The 27,657-nt window shown below is 42.2% G+C and overlaps 1 protein-coding gene across 1 annotated transcript in view; it reads right to left on the reverse strand.

Moving 5' to 3' along the window:
* Window positions 1-27,657, reverse strand: part of fbxo41 (F-box protein 41) — a 68,613-nt gene that overhangs the window by 38,690 nt on the left and 2,266 nt on the right. Inside the window, 2 exon segments of the mRNA XM_080417083.1 lie at window positions 11,993-12,222; window positions 12,554-13,479. Coding sequence (XP_080273209.1) covers window positions 11,993-12,222; window positions 12,554-13,117 — 794 coding nt within the window. The 5' untranslated portion in view covers window positions 13,118-13,479.

Raw genomic sequence — 27,657 nt, forward strand, 5'->3', positions numbered from 1 at the left:
GGCTATTCAAAAAACAAAGAAGGAAAATCTTGGACATTTTTGAACATTTTTAACTTCTATTTGTGCTTCTGAGGGTCCCTGGAACAACATAATTTCAGATGGGGGTCAAATGGGGGGCCAAATACATATTTTGGGGGTCCTTGACATGGCAAAGTTGGAGCACCACTGATTTGGCAACATCATGTTAGGATTTAGAAAACATTTTTAGATATATATTTGGCCCCCATCTCCAAATGTTTTGTTCCCGGGACCCCCATGCAGCAAAGATTTGAGAATGAAATGTTCGCTTTAAAAAATATATATATTCAAAGATTTGCACACATTTTCCAAGATTTTTCAAAGAATAGCAGATCCACAATCTCATATGAGCTTGAGCTATGAGCTTGTATATCTGCTATTTTTGAATAGCCAAAGAAATCTTAAAATGACACAGACGCGTTCCCGGTCTTATGGATTAATGAGGCCAACTCTTGGTCTCGCTCTCTGGCTTGACAGCATCACTTTGTATTCTGGAGCATTATCTCAATGAGAAATGGGGTTGTTTCCATGGTAGCCTCAGTAGGAGTAGTAGTAGTGAAACCTCTGCATGTGCCTCCACTTTGAGGGAAATTAGAAAACGGACTCAATTTCATTCCAAAATAAGATGTGCACCAACTAATAAAAAATGTAATAATAATACTGAAGAACTGCTACTGAAGGTGACGACTTTCGGTCATGAAACAGGACCATGTTAGAGAATTTTGTAATCCTGTGTCTTTGGCTGCGACCTTGCAGGTAGTATACACCGCTCTGTCGGTCTGTCCGCCGCTCAGTGTGTCCAGAATGTGTTCTGGTGCAAAGCAAAAGCTGGTCGCAGCTTATCACGGATTACATGCTTGTTTGTCAGCCAACAAATACTGTTCTACAAAATAGATACTGGAGGCCCGGAGCGCTGGCGTAGCGGTCTGGGCACCTAGGCTACAATGTAGCCTGACAGCGCGTTGCAGGTTCGAGCCCCGATCCCGACGGCCTTGCTGCATGTCACTCCCCATCTCTCTCTCCCTATTTCCTGTCTACTGTCCTATCAATAATATTAAAAAAAAAGATACTGGACACGACCCGTCAACAAAAAATCCCTTTTTGCAGTTCATGCTACTGTCCAAGCTGCATACAGTAATGAGACACACTACTGTCCACTGTAAAAAATAAAGTAGGATTATTGAGCGGTTTTGGCAATGCCCTTTGTCATAGAATGTTTTATTTTTCTGGGCTTACTACTGCAGCTGGATGTTGTACTATGTATGGAGGAAGGTGACAGACACAGTCAAATTTGTTTTTCTTCTACAGTAAGTGTCCATGATAATGACCATTCTCCACCGCTCTCCTTACACACTCTTTTTCATACAAACAAACCTCAAACTTGTCTTTCAAAATGCATCAGCAAAGTTGTAAACATAGTTATTCAGTGCACACATAAATGCAACCAGACAGATTTCTCCACCCTGAGAGCTTACAGGCCATCGAAGGAGCTGAAGTGGAGTGGATGATGTTCCCTTATGTGGTGGTATGCTCTCTCTCTCACTATTAAAGCATGCTTGCTCTACCGCCAGCATGCAGAAGAAATGGCGCTGATCGGTCCAGTGGTTTGCAAGATTAACCGTGGACTCTAAAGGGCCCTATCTTGGACCCAGTGCAAAGCGGCGTGAAAACGATGCAGTCGTCACTCACACCCACCGCCCTTTTTTTGTAATTTGCCCTTTGATGTGTTGATCTTTAAACTGGGAGTGGTCTGATGCAATGCTATCTTAGGCACAGTGATAAGTCAAAAAGCAATTAGTAGCCTAAACTTTATTGCTGATAGATTATGTTCCAATACCTCTCATCCTGTAAGAATGTCAAGATATCACGGATGTGTCTTGGATATAAATTAGGAAGAAGGTGTGATTCTTTGCATGCCAAAAATGCCAGTCGCCCTGTCTCCTGAAATCATTACAGTATATCACATTATTAATGCTGCAAGATTGGCGACACACTCATTTTGCTCAGCAGAAAATTGTTTACGTCTCCTCCAACTGTGTCATTTAAATTGCAATGTGCTTATCTCAAGCACACCTAGCTCTTAATGAGAATGGGAGAAGACACTGTGATTGGTCTAATTTATGTCATGCCCAAAACACACCCATTCAGAGACTGCACTTTAACCCGTTTATGCCTGGCGCTGAGCTTTTGCCCAGAAAACGTGCCGTTTAATTAGCGAAATTGGAGCCAGACGCACGCCCCGCCCCAACGCAATTGTGTCCTGCATTTCAGACCATGCGAATAAGATGGTCTAAATAGGGGCCCTTGTGTTGGAGATGAAGTGGTAGTAGTTTGAGAGTTGGCCAGGGTGTAAAGGGAGGCATGGATAAGGACTGTTCAGTTTTAACATGGTCAAACTGCTTAAACTGTTTTTGAGCGGTGCCAGCCGCTCAAACAAGTGACCAAGTGTGTTTGTATGTATGTATGAGCACGGCAACAACAGTTGCAGCTGTTTGCAACACAAAGATGTAACCAGTTACACTAATAAACACAAACAGGAGTGAGTGCAACACATGCGCCACTTAAAGACATGCACACACACACAGGCTGGCTAAGCACACGTGCGCCTGAAGCGCACATGTGTGTGTGCGCACACACACACACACACACACACACACACACACACACACACACACACACACACACACACACACACACACACACACACACACACACACACACACACACACACACACACACACACACACACACACACACACACACACACACACACACACACACTACTAAAATGACCAATCAACAATTTGAGTAAAAGTACTTTAACTCATTAAAACATCATCTACAGTACAGCTGCCCTTGCCAGCGATTCCGAGCTTTTTCACTAACCTTTGAAAAATCGAAGAATATTTTTCTTTATAAAGTTTTCACTTTAAAAGACGTAGCCGAGTCTCGTAGAATCGGAGAAAAAATGTTTTGCCGCCGCGATAATCCATTCCATACTGTAGTTGTGGCCAGTTGAATGACACAAAGAAATGAGCAGACAAAATTGAAAGTTAAAGGGTAAGACCACTTTGGTAGAGGTTTGGGTGGTGTATTTACCTTGCCATGATGTAACTCCAAATGTGGACAAGAAATCAAAAATAATTGCTCCATTGATTAGAAATTGATAATTAAAAATGTGCTCCTCATTGACTTACATTGTACGGTAAAACATCTCTCAAAGTCACTCTTTAAGCACGTAAACGAACACGAACAAAACTGATTCAGACAATATAGAACATCACCAAACCCAGTACTGTTTTTTTTTTTTATAAAAATGTCAACTTCCTGCTGATTTTACTATTTGAAGATCCGGATCCGGATCTGCGAATCCAGTCCAGGTTTTCTTCTTAATAAAATAACAAAATCAACAGGAAGTTAACATTTTTATAATTAAAAAATACAGTACTGGGTTTGGTGATGTTCTATATTGTCTGAATCAACTTGGTTTGTGTTCATTTATGTGCTAAAAGAGTGACTTTGAGAGCTGTTTTACCGTACAATGTAAGTCAATGATATTCAATAATAGTCAATATTTTGAATTATCAATTTCTAATCAATGGAGCGATTATTTTTGATTTCTTGTCCACCTTTGTAGTTACATCATGGCAAGGTAACTACACAACCCAAACCTCTACCAAAGTGGTCTTGCCCTTTAAAGCTGATAAATGGGTACTCTTTCCTGATTGGCCAAAATTTACAACCCACCTGAAAATATATTTTCTCTTTATTGAAGAGCTGGAGGGATGGAGAGACCCCTGTTACTGAACAAACCCTCTAATGATTACCATCAGAATATAGAACTTTAACCTTTTAACATACAGCAAACCCTGCTGAACATTCACCATCTATGATGATCTTTTTCCATCTCTGAGACTCTCTCTATTCCACAGTCTGAAAGAGCTCACTGTTCAGCTGCCAGCTTTCCTTTAGAGACTCAGACACAGACACAAACTGGGGCTTCAGGCGTTCCTCTGAGGCAGTCTACTCATCTGTAACTGTTAATTCCTAATATCATAATATTACCATTATTGAACTTTTGGGGGAAAATCTTTAGCAATACAGAGAGGGGATGGCACTGCATCAATGGTATTTAGCTGTACCCTACATGTGTGTATGTACTGCAGTTGAGACATACACAGCACAGCACTGCTCTCATTGTCACTGTTCTCAGGGACACAAAATGAGGACAGTGAAATAGGGTAGATGGCACGCGACCATTTCCCACAACAAATGGGCTAAAGCTTCCCGATGGTATTCTAAATTATCGAGCACTTGCAGTTGTAAATGTAGCGTTCATTAACACACACACGCACGCGCACACGCACACACACACACACACACACACACACACACACACACACACACACACACACACACACACAGTGTACACTGTACAGTACAATGGAGTGTGTGCAGTACTGTGCTCTATGTCAGTGGTTGTGGTTGATTTGTGTGATTAGAAGCTGTGCCCTGAGGAGTGTCTGACTGTGTCTGTTGGCTGGTGATGACGTTTATCTCTGATAACAGACTGCAGTAGTAGAGATGAAAAATTAATAATAATAAATAAAACACAAGGAAGAGGAGGGCTGGCCATAAATCTTCTGTCTGACTGACTCAGCCAGTCGGCTGTGTGTGTGTGTGTGTGTGTGTGTGTGTGTGTGTGACAGGCTGGCCCGTGCCGTGCATGTTGCTTTGTTGTGACATTATTAGGCTGCTACCTTATAGTATTATCTTGTCATCCTGTATCTTTGTCTTAAGTTTTGAGAAAAGATAATTGTGTATCTTGAAATTATATATGCCTATGAGCTATAAAAATCACACCCAGTGTGAAGTGGGCGGTGTCTTGCTAGCTAATCACAATACTGAATGGAGTCAACCAATCATGTACAAAAAATAAATATTATGTTGGTAACTGTGTTCTTAGAAATCTTAAGTTTAGCTGAAATTCTTTTGTAACCTTGGCCAGATCTGTGCTTTGTCACAATTCTGTCTTTAACCTTTTCTGATATATCCTTTGATCTGAAAGGGACAGTTCTAGGAAGACTTTCTATTTTCTTCTCAATATCGGTTTTCTCTTTTCTCATTTCAGCCATAGTGATCTTTGAGTTCTTTTTTACTGTTCTCACGAAATGGACAGCATCTAAGTTAAATATACTAGTGTCACATCAAAGTGGTTTTAGATTAATTTCATCATATGTCTCACTAGCCAATCACAGCATGTGGAATTGGATGTCACTGTTGTTATTTAACAGTGATCATCACGGTGATGGAAGCTCACTTAAAAGAATAGTGTGTTTTTTTTAATACCCTTTCCACCCACAATGTGTGATTCACTTAAAAAAAACATGAATGTGTTTTTTTTAAGTGCATAGTCCTATTTATAGGGCTATGCACATGTGTCATGTTTCACTAGCCAATCACAGTCCTGAATAGACTGTGATTGGCCAATCACGGTGCAGGGTTAGGGGGGTACACTGGTGGCCAATCACAGCGCAGGATTGGGGGGTGCAAATATCCACACCTCACATATAGGGGCGGTTTCACCGCCCAAAAAAACAAGGGAACCAGGAGACCTGGTACTGCCAGACCCCTAGTCGTTGAAAGATCAGAGCACTACGTCACGCTAAGCTTGGCCAATCAAAAAGAGGACAGAAGACAGACCTCTTTTATGCCCATGTATGGACGAAAACGTTTGGAGAGGGGGACCGACAAAGCCTCATGTAGGCCCCCCTCTTTTATGCCCATGTATGGACGAAAACGTTTGGAGAGGGGGACCGACAAAGCCTCATGTAGGCCCGACCCCCTGGGTCTGGCAAATACAAAGCTGAAATAACCCTGATAATACCCCAGAAAGAAAGGCTACTATGGGAAGTGTGCAACTGCCCCTACCTTCTCCTACAGCTGGTATAGCTAGACATCCAAACAAGGTTCCAGAATTGCTCTGGAGGTTATAGTCTCCGCTCCTCCACGTGGCTGCTTTTTAATGTACCCCAAGTTGGGACAGATCTAGTGGGAAAAAATATTTTTCCTACTATGCACCTTGGGCATGGAATAATCTAACATTAGAGGATGTGGTGAAGGCGGCAGGTACAGTAATTGTTTTTCCTGAGAGGCCACTACGTTTGGATAGCCTTCTTTAATGTTTTATTGTGGGTTTTATTTTTCATGTAGGCTATGTTGCATAACGTTGGTTTCATATGGCTGCTACCTTCTTGGTCAGGCCTCTCTCTTTGTAACCAACAGTAGACATTGCTGGATGAATGGCCATGGTTGGCACATTGCCTTTAATCACCTAAAGAGATTTTTGATCTCACTGGGACTTCCTTAACCTGACTCCGTCAGCTGGAAGAAGCTTGCTTCACACATTTGTTTTCGCATCCTACTTCCATCTGGGACCTTGGTAGCCGAACCGCTGCAAGACGGCGGTCTGTTTTTTCAAGCTACTTGGCAGGTGATTGGATTGGACCGTCTGTCTATCACCGTCTGGGCTTGCTAACTCCAACCAATCATATTGACGCGTCTACATGACGTATAGCTGCGCCAGTAGTAGTTCTTGTGTATACTATTCAACCATTATGAATCGTGAAAGAACTACAATGCAATAGGTGCTTCTCGATGCCGTCACATCTGGTCTCGCCAAGATCCCGCCCTTAGCTGCCGCTGATTGGTTCGACCAGGAGCGTTCCGGTGTAAGCATGACTTGGGTGCGGCAAGTCGTGTGGTAAGAACTGGGAGCTGATGGTAGGTGTGGTGCTCCACCTCAGCATTCCATCTCCCAGGGGATTAGCATATTTTAACAGGGATAGACTCCAGCGTTCTCGGGTGATATCGACCATAGGCCTCTCTGACCTACTTACTAAAAGGAGCAGCTCCTTGCCTCCTTCATTGATATGAAGAAGAATTTTATCTGAGGAAAGGAAGCGTATTAGGGAGACTTGTGTGACAGATCTGTGCCATTATATCTGTCGGGCAGAAACCTCTTATCTCTTATATCTTATCTGAGGGGCACGGTGGCGCAGTCGGTAGCGCTGTCGCCTCACAGCTAGAAGGTCCTGGGTTTGATTCCCGCCGGGGACGCTGGGGGGTGTGTCTTCTCCTCCGCGTCATCAGCGCCCATACCCTAGGTGGGGTTGGCGAAAGGGCCTACTTTGTGTGGAGTTTGCATGTTCTCCCCGTGTCTCCTAGGGTAGTTAATACCATCACAAAAACATGTAGTAATCCTGGTGGCTATACCGCCTCGCCCATGACAGCCGGGGCGCCTGATGGAGGGGAAGGGAATTGGTTGGAATAACGTGTTCCTTCCACGCGCTACGTCCTACCGGGGAAACTCCCCCCTGTCAGGTGACAAGAAGGTCAGTTGGCTCTCATGCATTGAAGGAGGCATGAGCTCAGCCCTGGGCTCCCTAGGCTGGTGGGGGAAGTGTAGCGGCCAGGATCACTTAGAAAAATGTGGGATGAAAAAAAAATTATAAAAAAAGAAACCTCTTATCTCCATCTCCATATTTTAACTTCGTGTTTTCTTGGTAAATTAATGCCCTACTTGATCATACTACGGCATCACACAAAAGCATCAAAAGTAGCAGATCCACAAGCTTGAAATGCGTCGCGAAGCGAGCCGCATAGATCTGCTACTTTTCATATTTTTTAATTTGAATCCTGTAAAATTAACAGTTGTGGATATATGAGATTGTACCGACAGAGATTATATGGAATCTTCATGACAAGACTTGAAGGATTCATTTTACATAATTGCTGATGCTCCATATTTCGTTTTAATCCCCTGGTTCTCAAGGTCGGCCTGGGGACCACCAGGGGTCCAGATGGACTCTTACAGGGTCTATGTAACTCAGAGAGTGTACAAATTTAAATGGAACCAAATTAAACCTTATACGGATCCATTTGGTTCCATTTCTACACTCTCAAGAGTTAAATTAACACTGAGTTGACTGCACCCTGATGCGCTCGGGTTGGCACAGTGGCAAAGTCCCTGCCCACCACCACAGAGGTTGTGGGTTCGAATCCACAGTGGTGCAACCAGCTTTGTCGAGTGTCTATGCGAACACAATTAGCCCGTGCTCGCGGGAGGGAAGCCGGGCGGGGAGGGTGATGATTGGTCACAGCATGTAATCCTACGGGTTGGGGCGGCACCTGTCAGTGGGGAGTAGGACGAATAAAAAAATCGCTTCATTCAGTATGGGCCATTCGGTACGCCGGTGTGGTTTGGTACTTTACACCCCTACTAAGAGGTTTTTCCCCTGTGTGAATACGCTGGTGAATTTTCAGGTTACCTAACTGACTGAAACTCTTGTCACACTGTTTACAATAGAATGGTTTTTCTCCTGTGTGGACACGCTGGTGTCTTTTCGTGTCATTTAAACAACTGAAACTCTTGCCACACTGTTTACAATGGAAAGGTTTTTCCCCCGTGTGGATACGCTGGTGACCTTTCAGGTTAGCTAAAATACTGAAACTCTGGTCACACTGTTTACAGTGGAAAGGTTTTTCTCCAGTGTGGACACGCTGGTGTGTCTTCAGGTTACTTAAACAACCGAAACACTTGCCACACTGTTTACAGAGGAAAGGTTTTTCTCCAGTGTGGACACGCTGGTGTATCTTCAAGTGAGAATTGCTACTCAAACTCTTGTCACATTGTTTACAGATGTGAGTTTTCTTTCCTGTGTCAGTCAGACGATGTCTCTTTACTTCCGATTGAGTTAAAGTCTTGGTAGACTGTTGACTACTGTAAGGACTTGATTCTTCTGAGTTTCCTTGCTGCTGGCTCGTTGTCTGGAACAGTGGGTTCATCGTCAAAGCTGCTGCTATGCATGAGCTGTAATGGTCCAAGAATGTAACTAATGATGTTTGACCTTACGATCCAGGAATGTATGGATCTCTGCTGGAATAGTTCCTCTTGTAGGTGATGAAGTCTTCCTAGATGTCTCTCTCCAGGTGTGTCATTCACACTGTGCAGTCTGGTTTTAAGCTGAGCTGATTCAAAGCTCACGTCATCATTATGTTGACACTATGATGTCAGCCATGCCCAAATATGGAGTTCCATGTCATTTACTGAGATAAAGTTTCAGCCCAGTCAAACCTCAATTGTCTTCCAGTATGAAATTAAGTTCTAAAAATAAATGGAAAAGATACACTAGAAACAAGAACCCTAACCCTCTTTTTTGCCCATGTATGGACAAAGCCTCATGTAGGCACGTCATGCGAACCCTAAAGGTCCTTACACACCGGCGAATGTGCGAATATACGAAAAATTCGGACTCGTTCCGAATAATTAAAAGACGCTTTTTCGCTTCGCTTTTCCGCCTTTTCGCGCCATGTACGCTTGCATTGACTTTATAAGGTTTTTAAAAAAAGCGTATTATTCGCACGAAAAAATCGCCCCGGTATGTAAGGACCTTTACCCTCTTTTTTGCCCATGTATGGACGTAAGATGAGATCCCCATGCACACAAATCATGATGACATATAAGAGACAGACAGATAGTGAACTCGAAGGTTATATATATACATATATATATATATACACTATGTATATATAAAATACAGTATATAATGTGAGTGTGTGTAAAAAACACTATAAGACCATTCTGAGCCTATCACATAACCAGTACATAAGTAACCTCCAATTTGTAGTGCTATTCACACATGAAGCAATCTGGGAACCCATCACCAAATAAAAAGGAAAAATAGCGCCCTCTGCTGTTTTTTACTCTTTCACTTGGCTCTGGGCCGAGCTGAATGGAGCACCCGTGCGCAAGGAAACCGGGGTTTTCGTCTGCCCTCAGCGCTCCACTTACGGTGGTGCGCTTATGTTTTCATTCCCACTAGCAATATTTCAACACGGAACACTAACACCACTTCTCCCAGAGAACATGGATCGTTTTGGTTATAAGCCCACTTGTTTCTATGATGAAAGAGCAAGTTAAAAGGTGAATATCTTTCCGTGGTTTTGTCTGCTTCAAGGACGCTATTGTTAAATGAGTTTCGGCTTGTTTTGAGTGGGAAGGGAGCGCACAGACAGTAAATCCCGCCCACTACATTTGATTGGGTAAAGCTCTGCCTGCTTCCTGATCTGAAGGCACGCCCACTTGTAAGCTAACGCGCACACGTTCTGAACGGGGCTCTCGACAGATTCAGTAGCGTAGCTCTGAATCTGTTCTTGAGAGATTACACATGAAGCAACATGAGAGAGAGGCCTATGATTTATGTGTGAGCTGTGGATCCAGCTGCACAGTGAAATCCTCAATATTAATTTATTACTGAGAGTGTGCATGGACCCATACGGGTCCATTTGGTTCCATTTGTACACCCTCAGAGTTATACTGAATGCTGAAGGTAGTGTCCTGAGCAGCTTGAGCAGGCAGACAGCTCTCCTAGGACATACAGATAATGTACAGGAACAGACGGACAGATGTAGCTAACATCTGGCAGGCCAACAAAGCCAACATCAGGTGAAGTTAGCCAGTAGGAGGAAGGTAGTCAATTATGCTTTAATATTTTGTGAGAGCATATTTACATGTGTGCGTCCGTGTCATAAATGCCCAGTATTGAGTGGTTATCAATGAGTCCGCAGTCTGCACACGGACAGATGTGTCCGTGGCAAGACTTGTCCATGTCTGTGGCAAATTCTTGATTTTGAGAATAAAATATAAACTGTATATTTAAAAAAAATATTTTCTTTTCTTTTTTCATTACAATGTAATTTTTTTTGTTCATGTAATGAGCAATGAAAGCACTAACTTTACTGATAAGAACCAATTATTGAGATCCCAAACACGGAATAGACTTGTACAATGCTGACAGTGGCTGACTTGCCAGTCTCCAGGTTTTCTTCATAACAGGTAGGACACTGATTTAATTCATGCAAAAATACTATCGTAACTAGAAAAGCGCATATAAATTAGACGTATTATCATTTCAAATGTGTTGCACATTGTGTGTAGCACACTGTGTGTGGTAATATTGACCGCTCATGTCTGTGGCAAAAATATTATTTTGAGGAAAATGTCCATAACAAGCTGGCATGGTGATGACACCTTTCAGTGTTGCTTAGTGTGACGTGTGTATTTGTGCCGAGATGTGTGTCTCATCAGCCTGAATTTCCATTTCGTTTCACTTCATTATTCATTGTGAAAGTGTCCCATTGCAGCTGTTTTCTGAGATGACCGTTTAATTACATCATTGCATTCTCATTCATCATTGCAAGGATGCTGATTGGCCCAGTTGGTATTCCAGCTAAATTGGACGACAACAACACCTAACCCCTGAGATCGTAATATAGATTCAGGGACTGGAGCCAGGTAATGAACAGGATCTACAGTTCAGAACATTTGAGTTCAACAAGACCAGGAGACCTGGTTCTGCCAGACCCAGAATAAATTCCTTTTCCTTTTATGCCCATGTATGGACGAAAGGGGGACGAAATTGGCTGACTCTATTCAGCACTGTGATTGGCTAGCGAGACACATGATGACATAACCTATAAATAGGATTATGCACTTCAAAAAATTTTTTTTAAGTGAGCTCCATCACTATGGGGGACGAAACTTGAACCCTCTTTTATGCCCATGTATGGACGAAATAGGGACAAAGCCTCATGTAGGCCGACCCCTTGGGTCTGGCAACAAACATGACTTTGACAACCAGATTGCTTGATGTTACCCTGAATGATGCTTTTGGTATCTTCCTTCCTCTTGAACTAACTCCAAACATGCACACAGAAACACACTATCACGTAACATAATTTTGCATCCCAAGTGTTTCTCAACCAGAGGTTTGGGTCAAGCAATGTTCAGACAGAGTTTCGTACAAAGAACATCTTGAATTGTCGGGTTCTCACTTTCTTGTAGGATCCTACTATGAAACCAAATGAGGGCCACTACTTCAGACCATTATGTAAATTATGTCAAACCACTCACTGCTGTTTGTGGTTCAGCTCGTCCTCCTTGCTGACCAGGTCCTGCTTGAGGCTGGCCAGCATCTCCACGGAAACGTCCACCTGCCGGGACAGCTCAGAGGCCTTGTCCTCCAGGCCCTGTTTCTCCTGGCTGAGACGGTCGCTCTCATGCTTGGCCCGCTCCAGCTCTGAGCTCTTCCTCTCCAGCTCCACCTGCAGGCGACCCACACGCGCCGCAATCTTCTGCTCCACCTGCAACAAGCAAACAAGCATTCATACTGGCGGAATAACTTATGAAACGGAACAAGTAGGTTTGTTTTTGTTTTGTTTTCCTTTATTTTGATTCTAGTCTACTGAATCGTAAGCCTGTCTCATCATGTTCTCTTCTCGGAGACCTTCAGTTTAAAATAGTGGCTTTAAAGCTACAAGTTCTATGTACCTTGTCTCCTTCTCCCGACACAGAGAGGTAATTTCAATGATGTCCAAACTATAATTATGTCGCTGCATTTAGTATCCAGTCATTTTCAACTGCTTCAAATACTTTTAAGCTGAAAGACATTTCCAGTAAACTTAAAATAATCACCTCTTCGGACAGTTTCTCCAGTCTCTCGTCCAGCTCCAGGCGTTCGAACGCCCTCGCCTTCAGCCTGGCAAGTCCTTCCTCGTAAGCCGCCTCGACCGCGCTGGCCGCTACGTTGGCTGCCACCGCTACGGCAGTGCTGCTGGGGTTACCGGGTTGACCGGGGTCCGTCATTGCTTTCTTCATAAGAATCTCCCCCAGGGGAAACTCCAGGTTGGGGAGGTACCGGGCAGCGGCGTTTGTGTTTGCCGGGTTCGAGCCCAACTCGTCCGGACAGGGAAGCTCGCGGCAGGGAAAGCGAGAAGACAAAGTGGAGGAAGGTCGCAGGGCCTCAAAGGGGTCGTTGTTATTGCCGATGGCGGACGGGGAGGTGAGGAGGGCGGCTCCCTCGGCCACTAAAGCAGGCAGCAGGGCGGCAGCGTCACACACGCTGTTGGACTTGGAGAGGACGTAGAGCGTCTCGTAGGTGTGGTTGTACTCCAGGTGGGCACGCAGGGACGAGAGGCTCCGGAAGCGCTTGTGCTCCCCGCAGCGAGGACAGCGGTAGGGCAGGTCCAAAGAGGCCATTCCGGGCCAAAACTGACCGCCCGGGGGAAGGAGGAGTGCGCGTTAGAGGCGGGCTCTCACGCTGCACAGAGACAGCAGCGGTATGAGGGCTCACTGCCCACCCAGCACCAGGCACATCTTCTCATGATGAGAAAAGGAAAGGGGGGGGGGGGGGGGGTCGGCAGGTAAGGCAGCGTTTAGGGGAAGTTGCTGGGACCCAGAGACAAGATGGAAGAGTCCCACCTGATCATGTAGTCACACATGGCTGCAAACACTACGGTCTCCCATGATTCTTCTCTTCTGACAAAGGCTTTCATACAGTTTCTCTTCTTTTTTTATTTTTTACTTCTGCCCCTTTCCCTCCGGTCCCTTTGCCTGAGGTCCTAATGAACAGAGGATGACAAATGACAGAGAAACCGTTAATGATGCCGAATTGTACTTTGGCTTAAAGGGACATATTCAGTGCTGTTGGTTTACACTACAATATAGGCTATTATTGTGTGCATTTTAGCAGGAGGACAACTGCTAATAAAATCAGTCACCTTGCATGATATACTCAGGACATGAAATCAATCAGATTTCAGATGAGAACCTTACACAAGCTGTCTTACATCAAGGACAAAGTTGGAAATAAGAGTTAAATTATACTGTTACATGCTGGACAAAACATTGTGATGAAAATGAAATGTTTATAGAAACAACAAACCATGCCATGACTATTTAGAGAGTAATAATACTACTATATGGTTATTAGAGTGAACTTCATCTGTGACTCAGTGTGTTACAGTTAAAGGGTTTATTTTGTGTGTTCGTTTCACAAACAAGTTGAGGGCAAATGAAACTATTCTGCCAACAATGCAACAACGTTAATGCAATCGAAATGAAATGAAAATAAACTTGTGTCTGTATAAATGATAAGTCTGGATGTCAGCTTGAAGGCATCTGATGCAGAGGACTGTGACAAATGCAACATGCAGCATAATGTACAGTAAAGGGGCTGCAAAGCCATCTTCTTCAGGGGGATAAAGGACGGGTAGATCTTATTTTTAGAAATCTATCAGTGCAACAAGGTCAACAGACTTGGAATTACTGCTGAGAAAACAGTTCTGCTTAATCTAGTCCTAAAATGACATTAAAAATCACACCCAGTGTGAAGAGAGTGGTGCCTTTCATGAGTTCATTTCGTTAGTTACTTTTTACAGACTTTGATGACTTCAAAGTATTTTTACTCATTTTAAGTACTTTAAAATGTTTACTGATTTTTACGTGTTTTTACTCATTTTAACATCTTTTAAGTATTTTTACTCATTTTAAGTATTTTTACTCATTTTGAGTATTTTTACTCAGTTTAGGAACTTTAAAGTGTCTTTACTAATATTTAAGTATTTTTACTCATTTTAAGTATTTTTACTCATGTTAAGTATTTTTACTCAAAAGTGTGTGTGTGTGAGTGTGTGTGTGTGTGTGTGTGTGTGTGTGTGTGTGTGTGTGTGTGTGTGTGTGTGTGTGTGTGTGTGTGTGTGTGTGTGTGTGTGTGTGTGTGTGTCTTTGTGTTGCAATCAGCCGCAGCTGTTGAGGCTGTGCTCAAACATACAGAGAGGCCGTGCTCATACACACAGACACACAGACACACAGACAGACAGACACACACACACACAGACAAAGTCACTCCTTGGAGTGGCTAGCACCACTCAAAAAGTTGTCAACATTCCAAGATCTCAGATATTAAAGTTAATGAGACGTCAGTGTAGACATGAGTTCATAAAAACCCTCAGTCACCCAAATAGACCAGTTATTGACCCTTCATTCAATAATATTGTATAATCGAAATTATCATTATATATTAAATACAATAACAGTGTTGTTGTCAGTTATGGTGCTTGCCTTGTATTGTCTACCATGGATGTTTTAGGGGAAAGAAAAAAGTGTGTGTATGTAGGCATAAATTCAAGAGGAGGGGCTGCTGATTTATTTAGATTACTAACTGAAATCAAATACTGACAAAGGAGACAAACACAATAAGCAGTAAAGAAGAACATAAGCATGCTGGAGCTCTTCCCAAATAATGTCTTTACTCAATCAACAGACAGGTAGACATCAGGCACATCTATGGTTGGAACTTGTAAGGATAGGACAGCTGATCTATGTATACTCAGTTTAGGGTTGGGGTTAGGTTTAGATTTGAGGGAACATTACATTACAGTATTTAGATATTAATTATATTTTGTTGTATGTTCCATATTTCCTTCCTTCTCCATAGGGGAACTCATCCGAAATGGCACAAGGGATAATACCGGTGAATAACTGTTTCTGTTTTTTACTGCAATTTACTGCAATCCTACAATCACTGGTCACAAAACATGACAATTAAAACTTCACCATGACTGAAGAACTGCTTTCAAAACGCCACTCTAATCCCAGAATACCAATGCATACTTGAGTGTTCATTTAACACTTAAGTGTCAAAATGAACCCTTAAGGCTCCATTTTGCTGTGTTTGGGCCCAAGAGAGAAGAGCAGGAAATGGTAAAATACTGGGTGGATTAGTGCATCAATTCTGCTTAGCATTCTGCACAGCAATAAGTCTAGTTAGTCAACGAGGACATGCTGCATAATAAACGAGGCAGAATTCAATCGAAGTTGAATAAAAGATGTTCAATGAATGCATTAACAAATAGCTAAACAGAGACTAACAAAATATGTCCTTATCTTCCCCCCTTGAATTAATACTTTATAGCTCTCAAACACTGGTGAAACGCTACTCTAAAGAGTAAGCTAGACATTTACATTCAACATATTATGGCAGCAGCCGCAGCACGGGTCCATTGAAATCCTATTTAAAATTCCACCCCTTCCATCTGCCAATGAGGCCTTAGACACCGAGCGCGAACCGTGGTCACCACAGCGAGGAACATAGGATAACTGCTGTCAGCCAATTAGCCAGCCACAGATACCCTCGGTTTGAAGAATCCAATTAATTCAGCATGGTGACTAGCAGTGACTGCCGTCCCTCCCTTGCTTTTCCCTTTCAGTGTTCAAGGTGGGAAAGGAGCATGTGCCATGGTCAGTGGACCATGCCACGATCTTTGGGGAGCCCAATCCGCGTTACCACTCTCAACTTCAATAAAACAACATTTGCACATGTATACCATCATTACAAAGTTGAAGTTGGTTATGGCCGCTAATTCCCTAGTAAATTCTCAGTCCGTGTCCTCAGTATTTACAAAACATTTTGCCAAATAATTATTGTTTAAAACACTTCCAGGCTAACCAGGCTCATGCACTAACGACGCTGGGTGCGTGCACGCGTGGGTCTCCATGCGCATCTACAGTAGCTCATTAGTCTATAACAAAAAATTACTGAGAGAGAGAGGGGAGAGAGAAAGAGAGAGATCTTTGCTTATTTGTGTTATAGATCCTTCTTGTGTGCTGCAGGCTACACTCACTGCCCCTATCCTCTTCCATTTTAGAATGGTTGTACTTTTGTGGTTATTTTGGTGAAATTATGCAAAATGTAATATATTACTCTACACAGCCCGTAATATTGTAAAGTAACCTATTACTTTAAAATGACAGTAACTAGTAATATGTAATATAAATTATTACATTTTGAAAGTAACTTGCCAAACAGTAACACTGCACACAAACTTTTTCATGGCTACTAGTATCAGTGGCGGCTGTGAGAAAAGAAGCAGTATCATTAGACTGTGCTTGCACATTTCAGTCAAGTTACCTCTAGAATTTCAGTTGCTTTGTTCACCAAGTACATTAGCTGTACAGTAATTTGTGTTGGTGAAAGTGGTACAAGATCATCACTCATGTAGTTGTGACGCAACTAAGGAACATGACAAATGGTATGGGAATACATACTGTACACTGGTTTGGAAGCTGAACAGGAAATAAATGCAAGAAATAGAATGTGAGCACACCATCGCACTGTAGTTCCACACACCATATATTGAAATCATAAACACACCTTGTACTCTTAAAATGTCATCCTTTGGTCTATGTACTGTACAACGGAAGCCACATAAAATCATGAAACAGTTACTGTATACTGAGTGTGAGAAGGAAAATCATTAAATAAATTAAATATAAACATTATTTTACAATCTTTGAAATGTAGTGGAGAGAAAGTCATAAGTATCCAAAAATTCTAATACTCAAAAATTGACTTTAGTGCAATTCTCAAGTAACTTGTTACTGTGCACCACTGGCAGTGGGTCAAGCAAGGCGCACCCACTTATTAAAGCAGAGGGATTTCAGTCACAGTCGGTGCACTGTAGACAGCAGGATTTTCCATCTGTTTTACACGGCTAACTGAGGGATTTAATTGGGCAGCAGGAAGGAAGTAAGGCGGCTTGGTGGCCACGTGTCATATCCTGCCAATGGAATGCAGCTGTGGTGTCCCAGAGGACCGACTTTAATGTCTCAATATAGACGGGCAGATAGGACTGCATACAGACAGACACAAAAACAAACCGAGAAACAAGGACAGAGGTGCGCAGACGGGCACATGGTATAAACACTATTGGCTCAAGTTAAGAGAAACAGACACTGACAAACACACATAGGCCAACATTATATAATAGAGACATCCCCATGGCAAGTGCAACATTCACTTATCTTTAACTCTGCTAAGGCGATGTACTGTAAACGGTCCTTTCTGTTATTCAGGATAATAACCTATACTGTAGGAAACTGGCTTCATTGTTAGACATAAGGGGAAGGTTGGTCACAGAGAGAGAGAAAATGAAATGTACAAATTGTAGCTCGGTTTGCGACAATTTCACAAAGAGGGACGATGACAAAGTTGCCAAATAAACTTTGCAAAACGGTGCTCAAATACAACAGGTGCACAAGTCATGCTAATGCGATGCAGTTGCTCCTCGGACAGAACTACATTACTTCTACGGAAAATGGTCCGGTAAACCACGTGGAGAGTTACTTAAGAGAGGTTTCCCTCCCCCTGGAAATAATTCCATTAGAATGGTGGAACGTTAACAGCCTCTGTGATCCTAATTATTGTTATTTATTGTCTGAGACTGGCTACCTTAGCCATTATGTGAGCACCAGGAACGTCAAGCTGTGTAGGTTGCCTAATGCATTTGAGCTGCATAGATTAGGACGCTATTATTAAAGGAGCCTAATGTCTACTATATAAACATTCATTATGTATACATGCATGTTCCATTTTGGGTTGGGTATGTAGGTCATGATAACTGTAATTCAGCCTTAGGCTACACTGTTAATTAATTCTTAATTTTTAATTAACTAAATAACGATGTCGGCTAACCAATTGCAAAACTGTCCATTAGTGACAGTCCTAATGTACAAGTGATGATGGTGACCGATGATGGCTGCACTAAAAGACCACTTGAGACTTTAGGTAAATTGAGGAAAGGAGTATGCTGTAACATGCAAAACACGGGTCGTCAGCCGGGTATTTGAACTGTGACAACTACATACTGTACCGTACCAACATACTGTACTACCGACAGAGCCATCAAGATAACCCAGCAATAAACTGACTGCAAAGATTTGGAAGCACAATTTCCACAGTTATTTAAGCAACATGGTTGTACAACAAAGATTAGCCCTAATGACTGTGTAGTGTTCATGACTGTATTTATCATATTGCTCAAAATGGCCGATAACATCCCCCTAATTAGCTCCTTTGTTCCCTTTTCCAAGAAGGACTGTAGCGTCAGAGTGAATCTCTCTGGAACAGCCTTTGAATGGAGAACCTAGTTTTTAAAGACCCCTCATTGACCAACTCTAATAACCTCACTTTTATTGTCTGCTTCTGCTCTATCAGCTTTCAGACAGTCAATGGAGACCTTAATGACAGGCCCATAAAGTATAAGTACTGTAAGGGGGCTCACAGCCGTAAGGGATTCTATCTGGCACTGGTTCATTACAGTAAAGCCTGTGTCTCAATATTGGCAAGAATTCCCATGATTGTAAGCCTGGTTGCAGATCAGTGACCGAAGCCCATCGAGGTCAGCGTTAATTATCCTCTAATGTGAAAGGGCTCAAATCCCCGATTTTGCCAACCAAAAGCCATCACACCCACTGTCCAATCCAGGTCCACCACAAAATCAATGTTTGATTTTATCAGCCGACTCAAAGTCAGAGTTGCGTATAGTTAGTTATTATTGCTCAAAGACTGAAATCTGCGACAGCTGCCAAGACCACTCGCCAAGTCTTAAATACCTTTTGTCTGCAACGACATGTTGCCAAATCTAAAACAACCTTAAAGGGCTTGAATCAGACAGACATAATAAAATAAATAAATAAAATAAAAATTCTTTACTTGAAACTGAAACAACAGGCTGCTCCCTTTGGCTGCTATAGTCTGCTGCAAGTAACATGTTTTGATAGATATGGGATGGGGAGCCAGTGGGAGCAGCAGCAGAGGAGGGAGAGAGCTGGCTTATTTTGAAACACTTGTTTTTGAAGTGATAATAATAACCCTTAACCACTTATTTATCAGTAGCAGCTTTAAGAGCCCGGGGACATCGATAGTAGTAGGCCTACTTTAAAGACCAGCTGAAATGGCTTTTTACAACCATAATAATATTGTGACATATTTCCTATAATGAAACAGGGGCTGGGTGTGTCTCAGCCAATCACAGTCTCAGCCTAACGTCCCGTCCCCTCGGGCTATGGGATCTAACGACAGCCGAGGGTGGGTCGCACACTGCAACAATGCAGTGCTGAATAATGCTTGTTACTCCATTGCCTATTTCTCACCTCCCATGTTTTACTGCTCAAGTTTAAAACAATTAAGTTTGTAACGCCATATGGAAAAGGATCGGTCGCATGGTAGTGGGTACTGCAATGGGTACTCTGACAACAAATAGAACAAGTATTATGGGATTTGCATAAACGGGTGGGGCATGCATTCCCAACCGGCATCGTTCCTGACTTGCATCGTTCCCGAGTAGGCCGGTGCCCGTTTATATTATAACCCGTTGATTGTAAAAACTAACATTATAAGTACTGTGGTACCGCACTGGGTACTCCAACACCAGACCATCATTTGTAATGGGTCCAATAACATGGTCTTGAAGGCCATTTCATTACAGACAACAGTGTGTATAAAGATTCTGTCCAAGGACTGTGTTCTAGAGCCTGGTAGGCAGGGTGAGAAAATGGTCTGATGTGGCTGTGCATAGGCCGGTGGTGTGTGATGTCTGATATACGGTGGAGGGAGCATAGCTTGGAGGTCCATGGGTAAGTGATGGGTGTGCATTTTGTATAGGATTGTAGTAGCGGCAGACTGTCAACTGTGACGAAGGCTGGGGATGGTACGTTTTGTACAGGCAGTGTCATGGTTCACTCCGATTATTTTCAGGGCCTTTTTCTGAATGTTGTCAAGCAGGCTGAGATGGGTCTGTGGAACACTCATACAGCTCAGTGAGGCATATTGACACTGCGGCCATTCTCCTCAGTGCTCCCAGTTTCTGACCAACCCTGATGGAGATGTTGGTCAGGTGTTTCAACATAAGACAGCTTGCGGTCTATTGAGACTCCCAGGTCAATAATTAGGGATAATAATAATTTACTGTTTGATCATTAACCAACATTAGGAATTTTGACCGATTAACACAATCAGTTAAACAGGAAAACTAATTTTATATATATATATATATATATATATATATATATATATAAACAAGAAAATATTATATATATATATATATATATATATATATGCAAAACATGAGTAACTTCGCAGAATGGAAGTATGCTCCAAGGGTTAAAATTCTGACGGCCAACATCCATGCTGCTTTGAGTTTTAATTGGATAAGGTAATTTCTGTCCTTAAAGTAACGCTTGGAGGCAGCCTCCATGTTGTAAAGCTTGCACAATTAAGGAAGTTAAACAAGGTTCAGTATTTATTGACAAGCATTCATTCCCTGAAGAAGACCTTTCCAGGTCGAAACGTTGTTTTTCATTTAAATAAATCCTGCATCGTGGCTACGAGTGTGCAGCCTTTTCTTTACTTTTATCAGTATTGACAAGCGGCAACTGCTGTGGGATTTTCATTACAAAACTATACATTTTTGCAAAAGCAATCAAATTATGTCCTGAATCGATATTTTAGCCTTGCATCAGTCACAAATTGTGTAGTTTGATGACTGACACAATAAAGTACTACTGTATGCACGACATGCAACTAATATTGAAGTGACAGCAAACCAGCAGCTTCCTCCAGCGTGTGTAGGAATTAGGAGATAATTTTTTTCCCCCTACCAGCTAGAGTGGTGGATGGTCTCCATAATTTAGTTACCAAAGACTACGTTTACCTGCATTTGGTGCCTGGCGGGTGTTAATTGTGGACCCTGACTCAGTACTACTAAGTAGCACATTTTAATCTAGTCTGTTAGCGGTTAATAATTGGTTTATAAGGGTCGCCTATAAGACAGGAACAAAAATCCAAATTAGCATTCCTTGTCATTCACCCCATCATAAAACAGAAGCATTATTTTGTATATTAAGAGTAAGTGAGACCCACAATTCCTACAATATATCTTGAACCTTTCCTGTCATTACTTTTTAATGAAGTTATAATTTTCAAGAATCTGATCACCAAATATTGCTGAATAGTAATATACATTAGACAGCATCAGTGGATTGAGTAAGCCAGGCCATATTGAGAGAAGACAGCAAAACACCACATAGAGTCTCAATATGTGGAATATTGCTTAGCCTTAGAGCCTAAAGCATGTTTCTCTTTGCAATGAATTGAGGGTGTTAGTGCCAAGAATATGAATTACCACCAGAGCATCTTTACCAGAGACCTGTCCTCTAAACTTCTAACAACTCCGCGGTGCAGTCTTTCCAATAGAATTCCATTACTATGCACAAAGTACAACAGATCCACCAACTAGCCCTGGGGCCAGTCTAATGCAGTACAACATACAATTCTCGGTGTTCATTTAACGTTAAGTGAGAATGAACAACTTTGGTCAGTTTTTACACTTTCAAATAGTATTTTCCTGTTTGGATGGTTATGTTATAATGCAGTGGTTCTCAAAGTGGGTCCGGGGACCCCCAGGGGTCCTTCAGAGGGTTCCAGGGTGTCCCCAGTGAAATGTTTGACAGTTTAATTTCACTATTATTTCACCAGCTATACTGTATGTTAACCCAATGAGAGAATGTACAACGGATGGATTATTCAGATCATAGGTTTTACTTGCAGTTACAGAATTCTGTACTCAATCTAATTTAATGACACAAATCTTCTCTTATGGGGGTCCCTGGTACAACATATTTTCAAATGGGGGTTTATGGTCAAATATGAAAGTCATTTAGGCCCCACTCCTTTGGGGTATTTTTTTTGTCACTATACATTTGCACATAATTATGGGAAATGATGTGAATTTACCCATCAATATGGGTGACGAATAAATGATCCAAAAATGTGCAAATATTTCAAACCACACTATCAATTTGGTGATTTCTCATTCATACAGGTTAATGCTTTTATTCCTAGTGGAAAATAGACACAATATTGACCAAACAAATAGTTAAGCCATCTCCCCTTATGCTGCTAGCCAACCTTAGTTCAAGGTTCTTCAGACCCCCTATGTTTGCATCTGCAATGTTCAACAACAAGAGCTACTAATTCCATGTGCAAGGAGTTGACATAACTACTTGCCTACAATTTACCAAAATGTTGTGCTTTGAAACTTTTTTCAAATGAACCCGTGTCTACAATGCATTATAAACATACTTATAATGCATAGTTAGAAGCACTCATACAGTAAATATTAACAATAATCATTGACTTCGTCAAATATCATAAGACTTCATAATGCATGTTAATATGCTTATAATCCATTATAGACATACCATGACATTATAGACACTTCATAGGAAGTGTTAATAACTTATTAGCTTCCAACAGGATGCATGGTTGTTAATGTACATATTCATATTTTAGCAGGGATCGGAATTGTGACTTCTGCTATAAAGGTCTCTCAATCACTAGGGACTAGGCCTGTGCTGCCATGAACATTAGCTGAATCCTGCCAATGTAACAGGCAACTCAACAGTACAGTTCTAAACTCAACAGTACAGTACTGTACTGTACTGTACTGTACTGTACTGTACTGTACTGTACTGTACTGTACTGTACTGTACTGTACTGTACTGTACTGTACTGTACTGTACAGTACAGTGCAATACAGATTCCTCTCTAAACTGGAAGAGACTTTTAGTGAAATCTCCCCAGGCCTGCTAAGCTTCTCCATGGCCATGTCAAAGTGTGTTAGTCCAGGGTAAGCTGCAGTAGGGGACTCCAACGACAGCCCAAGCATACAACCTCAAGGTCTCTCTCACCTGACAGCAGAGGGCGGGCCGAAACTACTTGCGCTGAACAGCATTCAGAGCACGTTCCCTTACGACAGACAACTACAACTTTCCTCCCAATGGGTAACAGTGGTATAGAATACTTATAGTTGATAAGCTCAAAGGATAAAATGGTTTGGCGGATGTGTATCTCCAACAGACCGTGAAGCAGAGTTTATGTTTTCGCACCTGTACGTGTGTCTGTGTGTCTGTCTGTGTGCAGGTAATCTTGGAAACTGCTGGACAGATCAGCATCAACCTTTTCATGCACAGTAGGCCAAGGAATACACTCCATCCAAATTCAATACACTCAACACATTTCTCTGAGCTTTCACCAAACAAATTCCTCAGTAGGGCAGTTCACTTTTTATTTTCAAACCATGTGAGAAGGTCATATTTTATCACTGGTAAACACATGGTAACATTTTACTTACTGAATGGAGAACCTAGAAGTACCGCAACACTCCAAATTAAATAAAAGTTTTAAGGTGCACGCTGCTCAATAATGTTATGAAAGTGAGGAAATAGCCAGCACACAATGAATGTCCTTTTCACATGGTTTTATTGACCTCTCATGGACAGAGACAACGGACGCTTTTCAACCAAACAGGTCTTCCTCAGCGGTCATTTTACTTTGCCAAATTGTATACCTGCTATATACCAGGTTGCTTTACGTTTAAGTGTATTCTGATTGGCTATAATTGAATTCCAAAATTTGCTGGTGGGACCTATTTTACTTCAGAAATTGTCCCAAATTGACTCACACTTTGTCACACTTTGACCCACATTTCTCGTTTTTTAGTATATGAAGAAAATGGTTATAGAGAAACTAGAAAATGACTTGATGAAATAAACTATATTAATGTCATGGCATCACAACAACAACCAATAGACACAGTAGAATAATAAGGCTATTAAGGATAGCACATCTCTGCATGCAGTGACCCAGAATGTCCATGACTAGTATGATCCTGGCCATGTAGGATCAAGATGGAATAGCGAATGAGATGACAAATGTTGGCCTGGGAGCAAGCCCATTTCCCTGCCTCTTTACTGCCTCCTATTGATCCAGGGGGCTGTGTTCACAGAAGCAAGTATCCTCCATTACCCATGAATCATCATCACACACTACATACATATTCGCAGACGAAACGCTCAGAAACACTGGCTCCTCATTCTTCCATTTTCTACAGGCCTAACATTGATGAAGTTTATACATTGGACAGACCATGGCTACCATTTTACAATCCTCCTCATCATCACTGCCCGTTATACCCGTTGGCATGTAGGGCAACAACTAAGGTCTTCCACACCACTGTCTGTCTGTCTGTCTTTGGGCATCACCATTTTACAAAGCCTCTTCCACATTACAGATGTGTGTTTCCTCACACTTCACATGTCTACAGCTGCTGGTATTGATCTCTGTACAATACCTGTGGGAGTGCCTTTGTATTAATCAATTAAGACACAATATACACCAAGAGAAATACTTGAATACACAAAAGTCTGCTAATTATCGCGACACCTTGCATGTCAACGTGAACTGATGTAAAGACATGAAGAGTCCCTTGTTGGATGAATCCCGACAGACTACATTTCAAGGGGAGTATTTCTATCGGTCAGTCAGACAGACCGTGACTTGCCAACATCCTGGCAGGAGTATGAAGTCTGCTCTATTGAGATTCTCCTCCTCCTGCCTTCGTGCACTCATCCCTGAGACAGGTCACTCATTAGTTTCTGTCTAGACATCCGTCCAGTCCTGTTGTACTCTCTTTCTGACATGTAGATTTAAGCCTGACATACATGTCCACAGGGTGAGGGAAGCACAGAGCCAGAGTACAAACACAACATGACAACTGCATTGTGGGGAATGGTAATGCCTGGAGGTCTAATGCCTTCCTGGGTCTGGGGACAATGGTGCGAAAAGTGGTGCGAAAAGCTATTTCAATAAACAAGCGACATAAAGAACAAACATCCCAGGAGGTGGTGCTTGCATCGATGAATGGCTCCGTCTTATCTGCATCAACACTGCAAAGGTCAGTCAAGCCAATGAACAATAAAAATGGCATGCTAGCAAACACTCACTGGGAATTATAACACAGATCAGCGAAAGTGGACAGTCAACACCTCTGATGCAAACAACACCATAGTGAAAAGATGAATCGATGTTTCACTACGAGCTCTATCTGCATTTTTTTGCTGATACTATCTGATATCCATAGATAGAATTTAATTGACTGAGCAAAGGGTGCCTAGTGGCTCAACCAATTAATGTCTCGGTGTACTAGCTAGGGCTAGTATACAGAGGTTCCAAAAGGTTCCAGTTCCAGTTTTGTCTGCTCACTTCTTTGTGTCATCACTTCCAAGTTCTCTCTCCTGATTGGATAAAATTGATTTCCATACTTGAAAATGTTTCTGTTTACTAAAGAGCTGGACAGACGGGGAGACCCCTGTTACTGAGCAAAACATTATATATAACAATATATGGACAATATATTAACAAAAAATATCACTGCACCTTTAAATTGGCACTGCTCCTAAATAAATTCAAAGGTTCAAGGTTTGAACAAAGCCTGAGTCTCCAAACTCTAATAGCTTTGGGGCCAGCCCTATAGGGCAAGCACCCTGAAAATCGATGAATCAAGTAAAAAGTCAGAGTTCCCACAGTCAGCGGAGATTCTTTCATTTGAGTAGTCAGGTGGTGGGGATTTTGCCTGTTGATTTCTTCCCAATAGCGCCATAAAGTTAGTTTCACCTACTTCTAGTCTATCTACGGGGCAAATATCACTACAAATATCGCTATGTTATACCGTCCCTCTTAGCTTTCTTTCCTGTCTCACTCCAGTCAAATAAAACAGAAAATCTTTAGAAGTCATCAAAATGAAATCCAAAGCGCAGATAGAGGTTCAGAGATTATTTGGCAGACTGAACAGTGTGAACTGAACTGCTAAGCCACCATGCTGACCTGTTATCTGCTGGAAGACAATGAATATGACATGTACCATTACATCTCTAACAGGCAAACACACGTTCATGCTCAATGAACGAACACACACACACACACACACACACACACACACACACACACACACACACACACACACACACACACACACACACACACACACACACACACACACACACACACACACACACACACACACACACACACACACACACACACACACACACACACACACACACACACACACACTAAAGATGGTATAACTGGCAATAAAATATTCAATGGGACGTGCAGTCCTATGAACTACTGTATCCTTTCAAATGCCACTGCTGTCTGACAATAACTCATGAGAAAATGCGACCAATGTCAATTATTTAAACACTGGTGGTTGGAACAGTGGAGGGCATGCTACTGAGAAGCAGGCTTGTGACCAGAAAGTCACCGGTTTGAGTCCCTGAAGCAGTTGCTGGAAACATCTGGTCCGAGGAAACTAAGTGAATAAGAAATATTGCCCACTGCCTTAACCAAATGGACATGGGCATCCCTTTTCTGGACAATAGCAGATCTAAGCTCACAACAAAAGCTTTGTAGATCGTCTATTTCCGGCAAAGATATTGGTGTAAAGGGAAAAAGCTTGGGACCAGGTATAGACCCCTGGGTGACTCCGGTCAACAACTAGAGTCTGCGACTAGAGTCTGTTCTCCTACAGTAAATGAGTGTGAATGCTGGATTCTGAAGCCTGCCCTACAGAAGTTCCTGGATAGGTGCAACACCAGAATGCTATGTGCAGTACTAAACATCAACCAGAACGAGCATGTTACCAACAAGCATCTGTATGGGGGAGTGAGAGTGAGTGAGAGGATAGCAGCCAGGAAAATGAGGCTGACCGCTCATTGCCACAGACACTGGAAGCTCCCAGCCAGCAAGCTTGTGCTATGGGAGCCAACACACTGGCATTGATTGCAAGGCATCCTACACCTACCTAAGTGGACGAACAGTACTAAAGACAGATGCAGGGGCGGAAAGTACTGTTGAGCTGGCCAGATGCAATTTGGTGGTTAAAGGTCAAGACATCTAATATATTCTAGAAAGGGACACAGACACAGAGATATTTGGATTTTCGGTTGTTCTGGACAACCACTGGTCCAACTGAATACCTACTCGGCACATCACACCCTAAGGTCCTCAGCAATACAAACACCAAGTTTAAAGTCTTAAGTTCTTGGGTGGAGGT

Source organism: Gymnoscopelus braueri, assembly GCF_963280865.1.
Source record: "Gymnoscopelus braueri genome assembly, chromosome: 2".
In the NCBI taxonomy this organism is placed as follows: Eukaryota; Metazoa; Chordata; class Actinopteri; order Myctophiformes; family Myctophidae; genus Gymnoscopelus; species Gymnoscopelus braueri.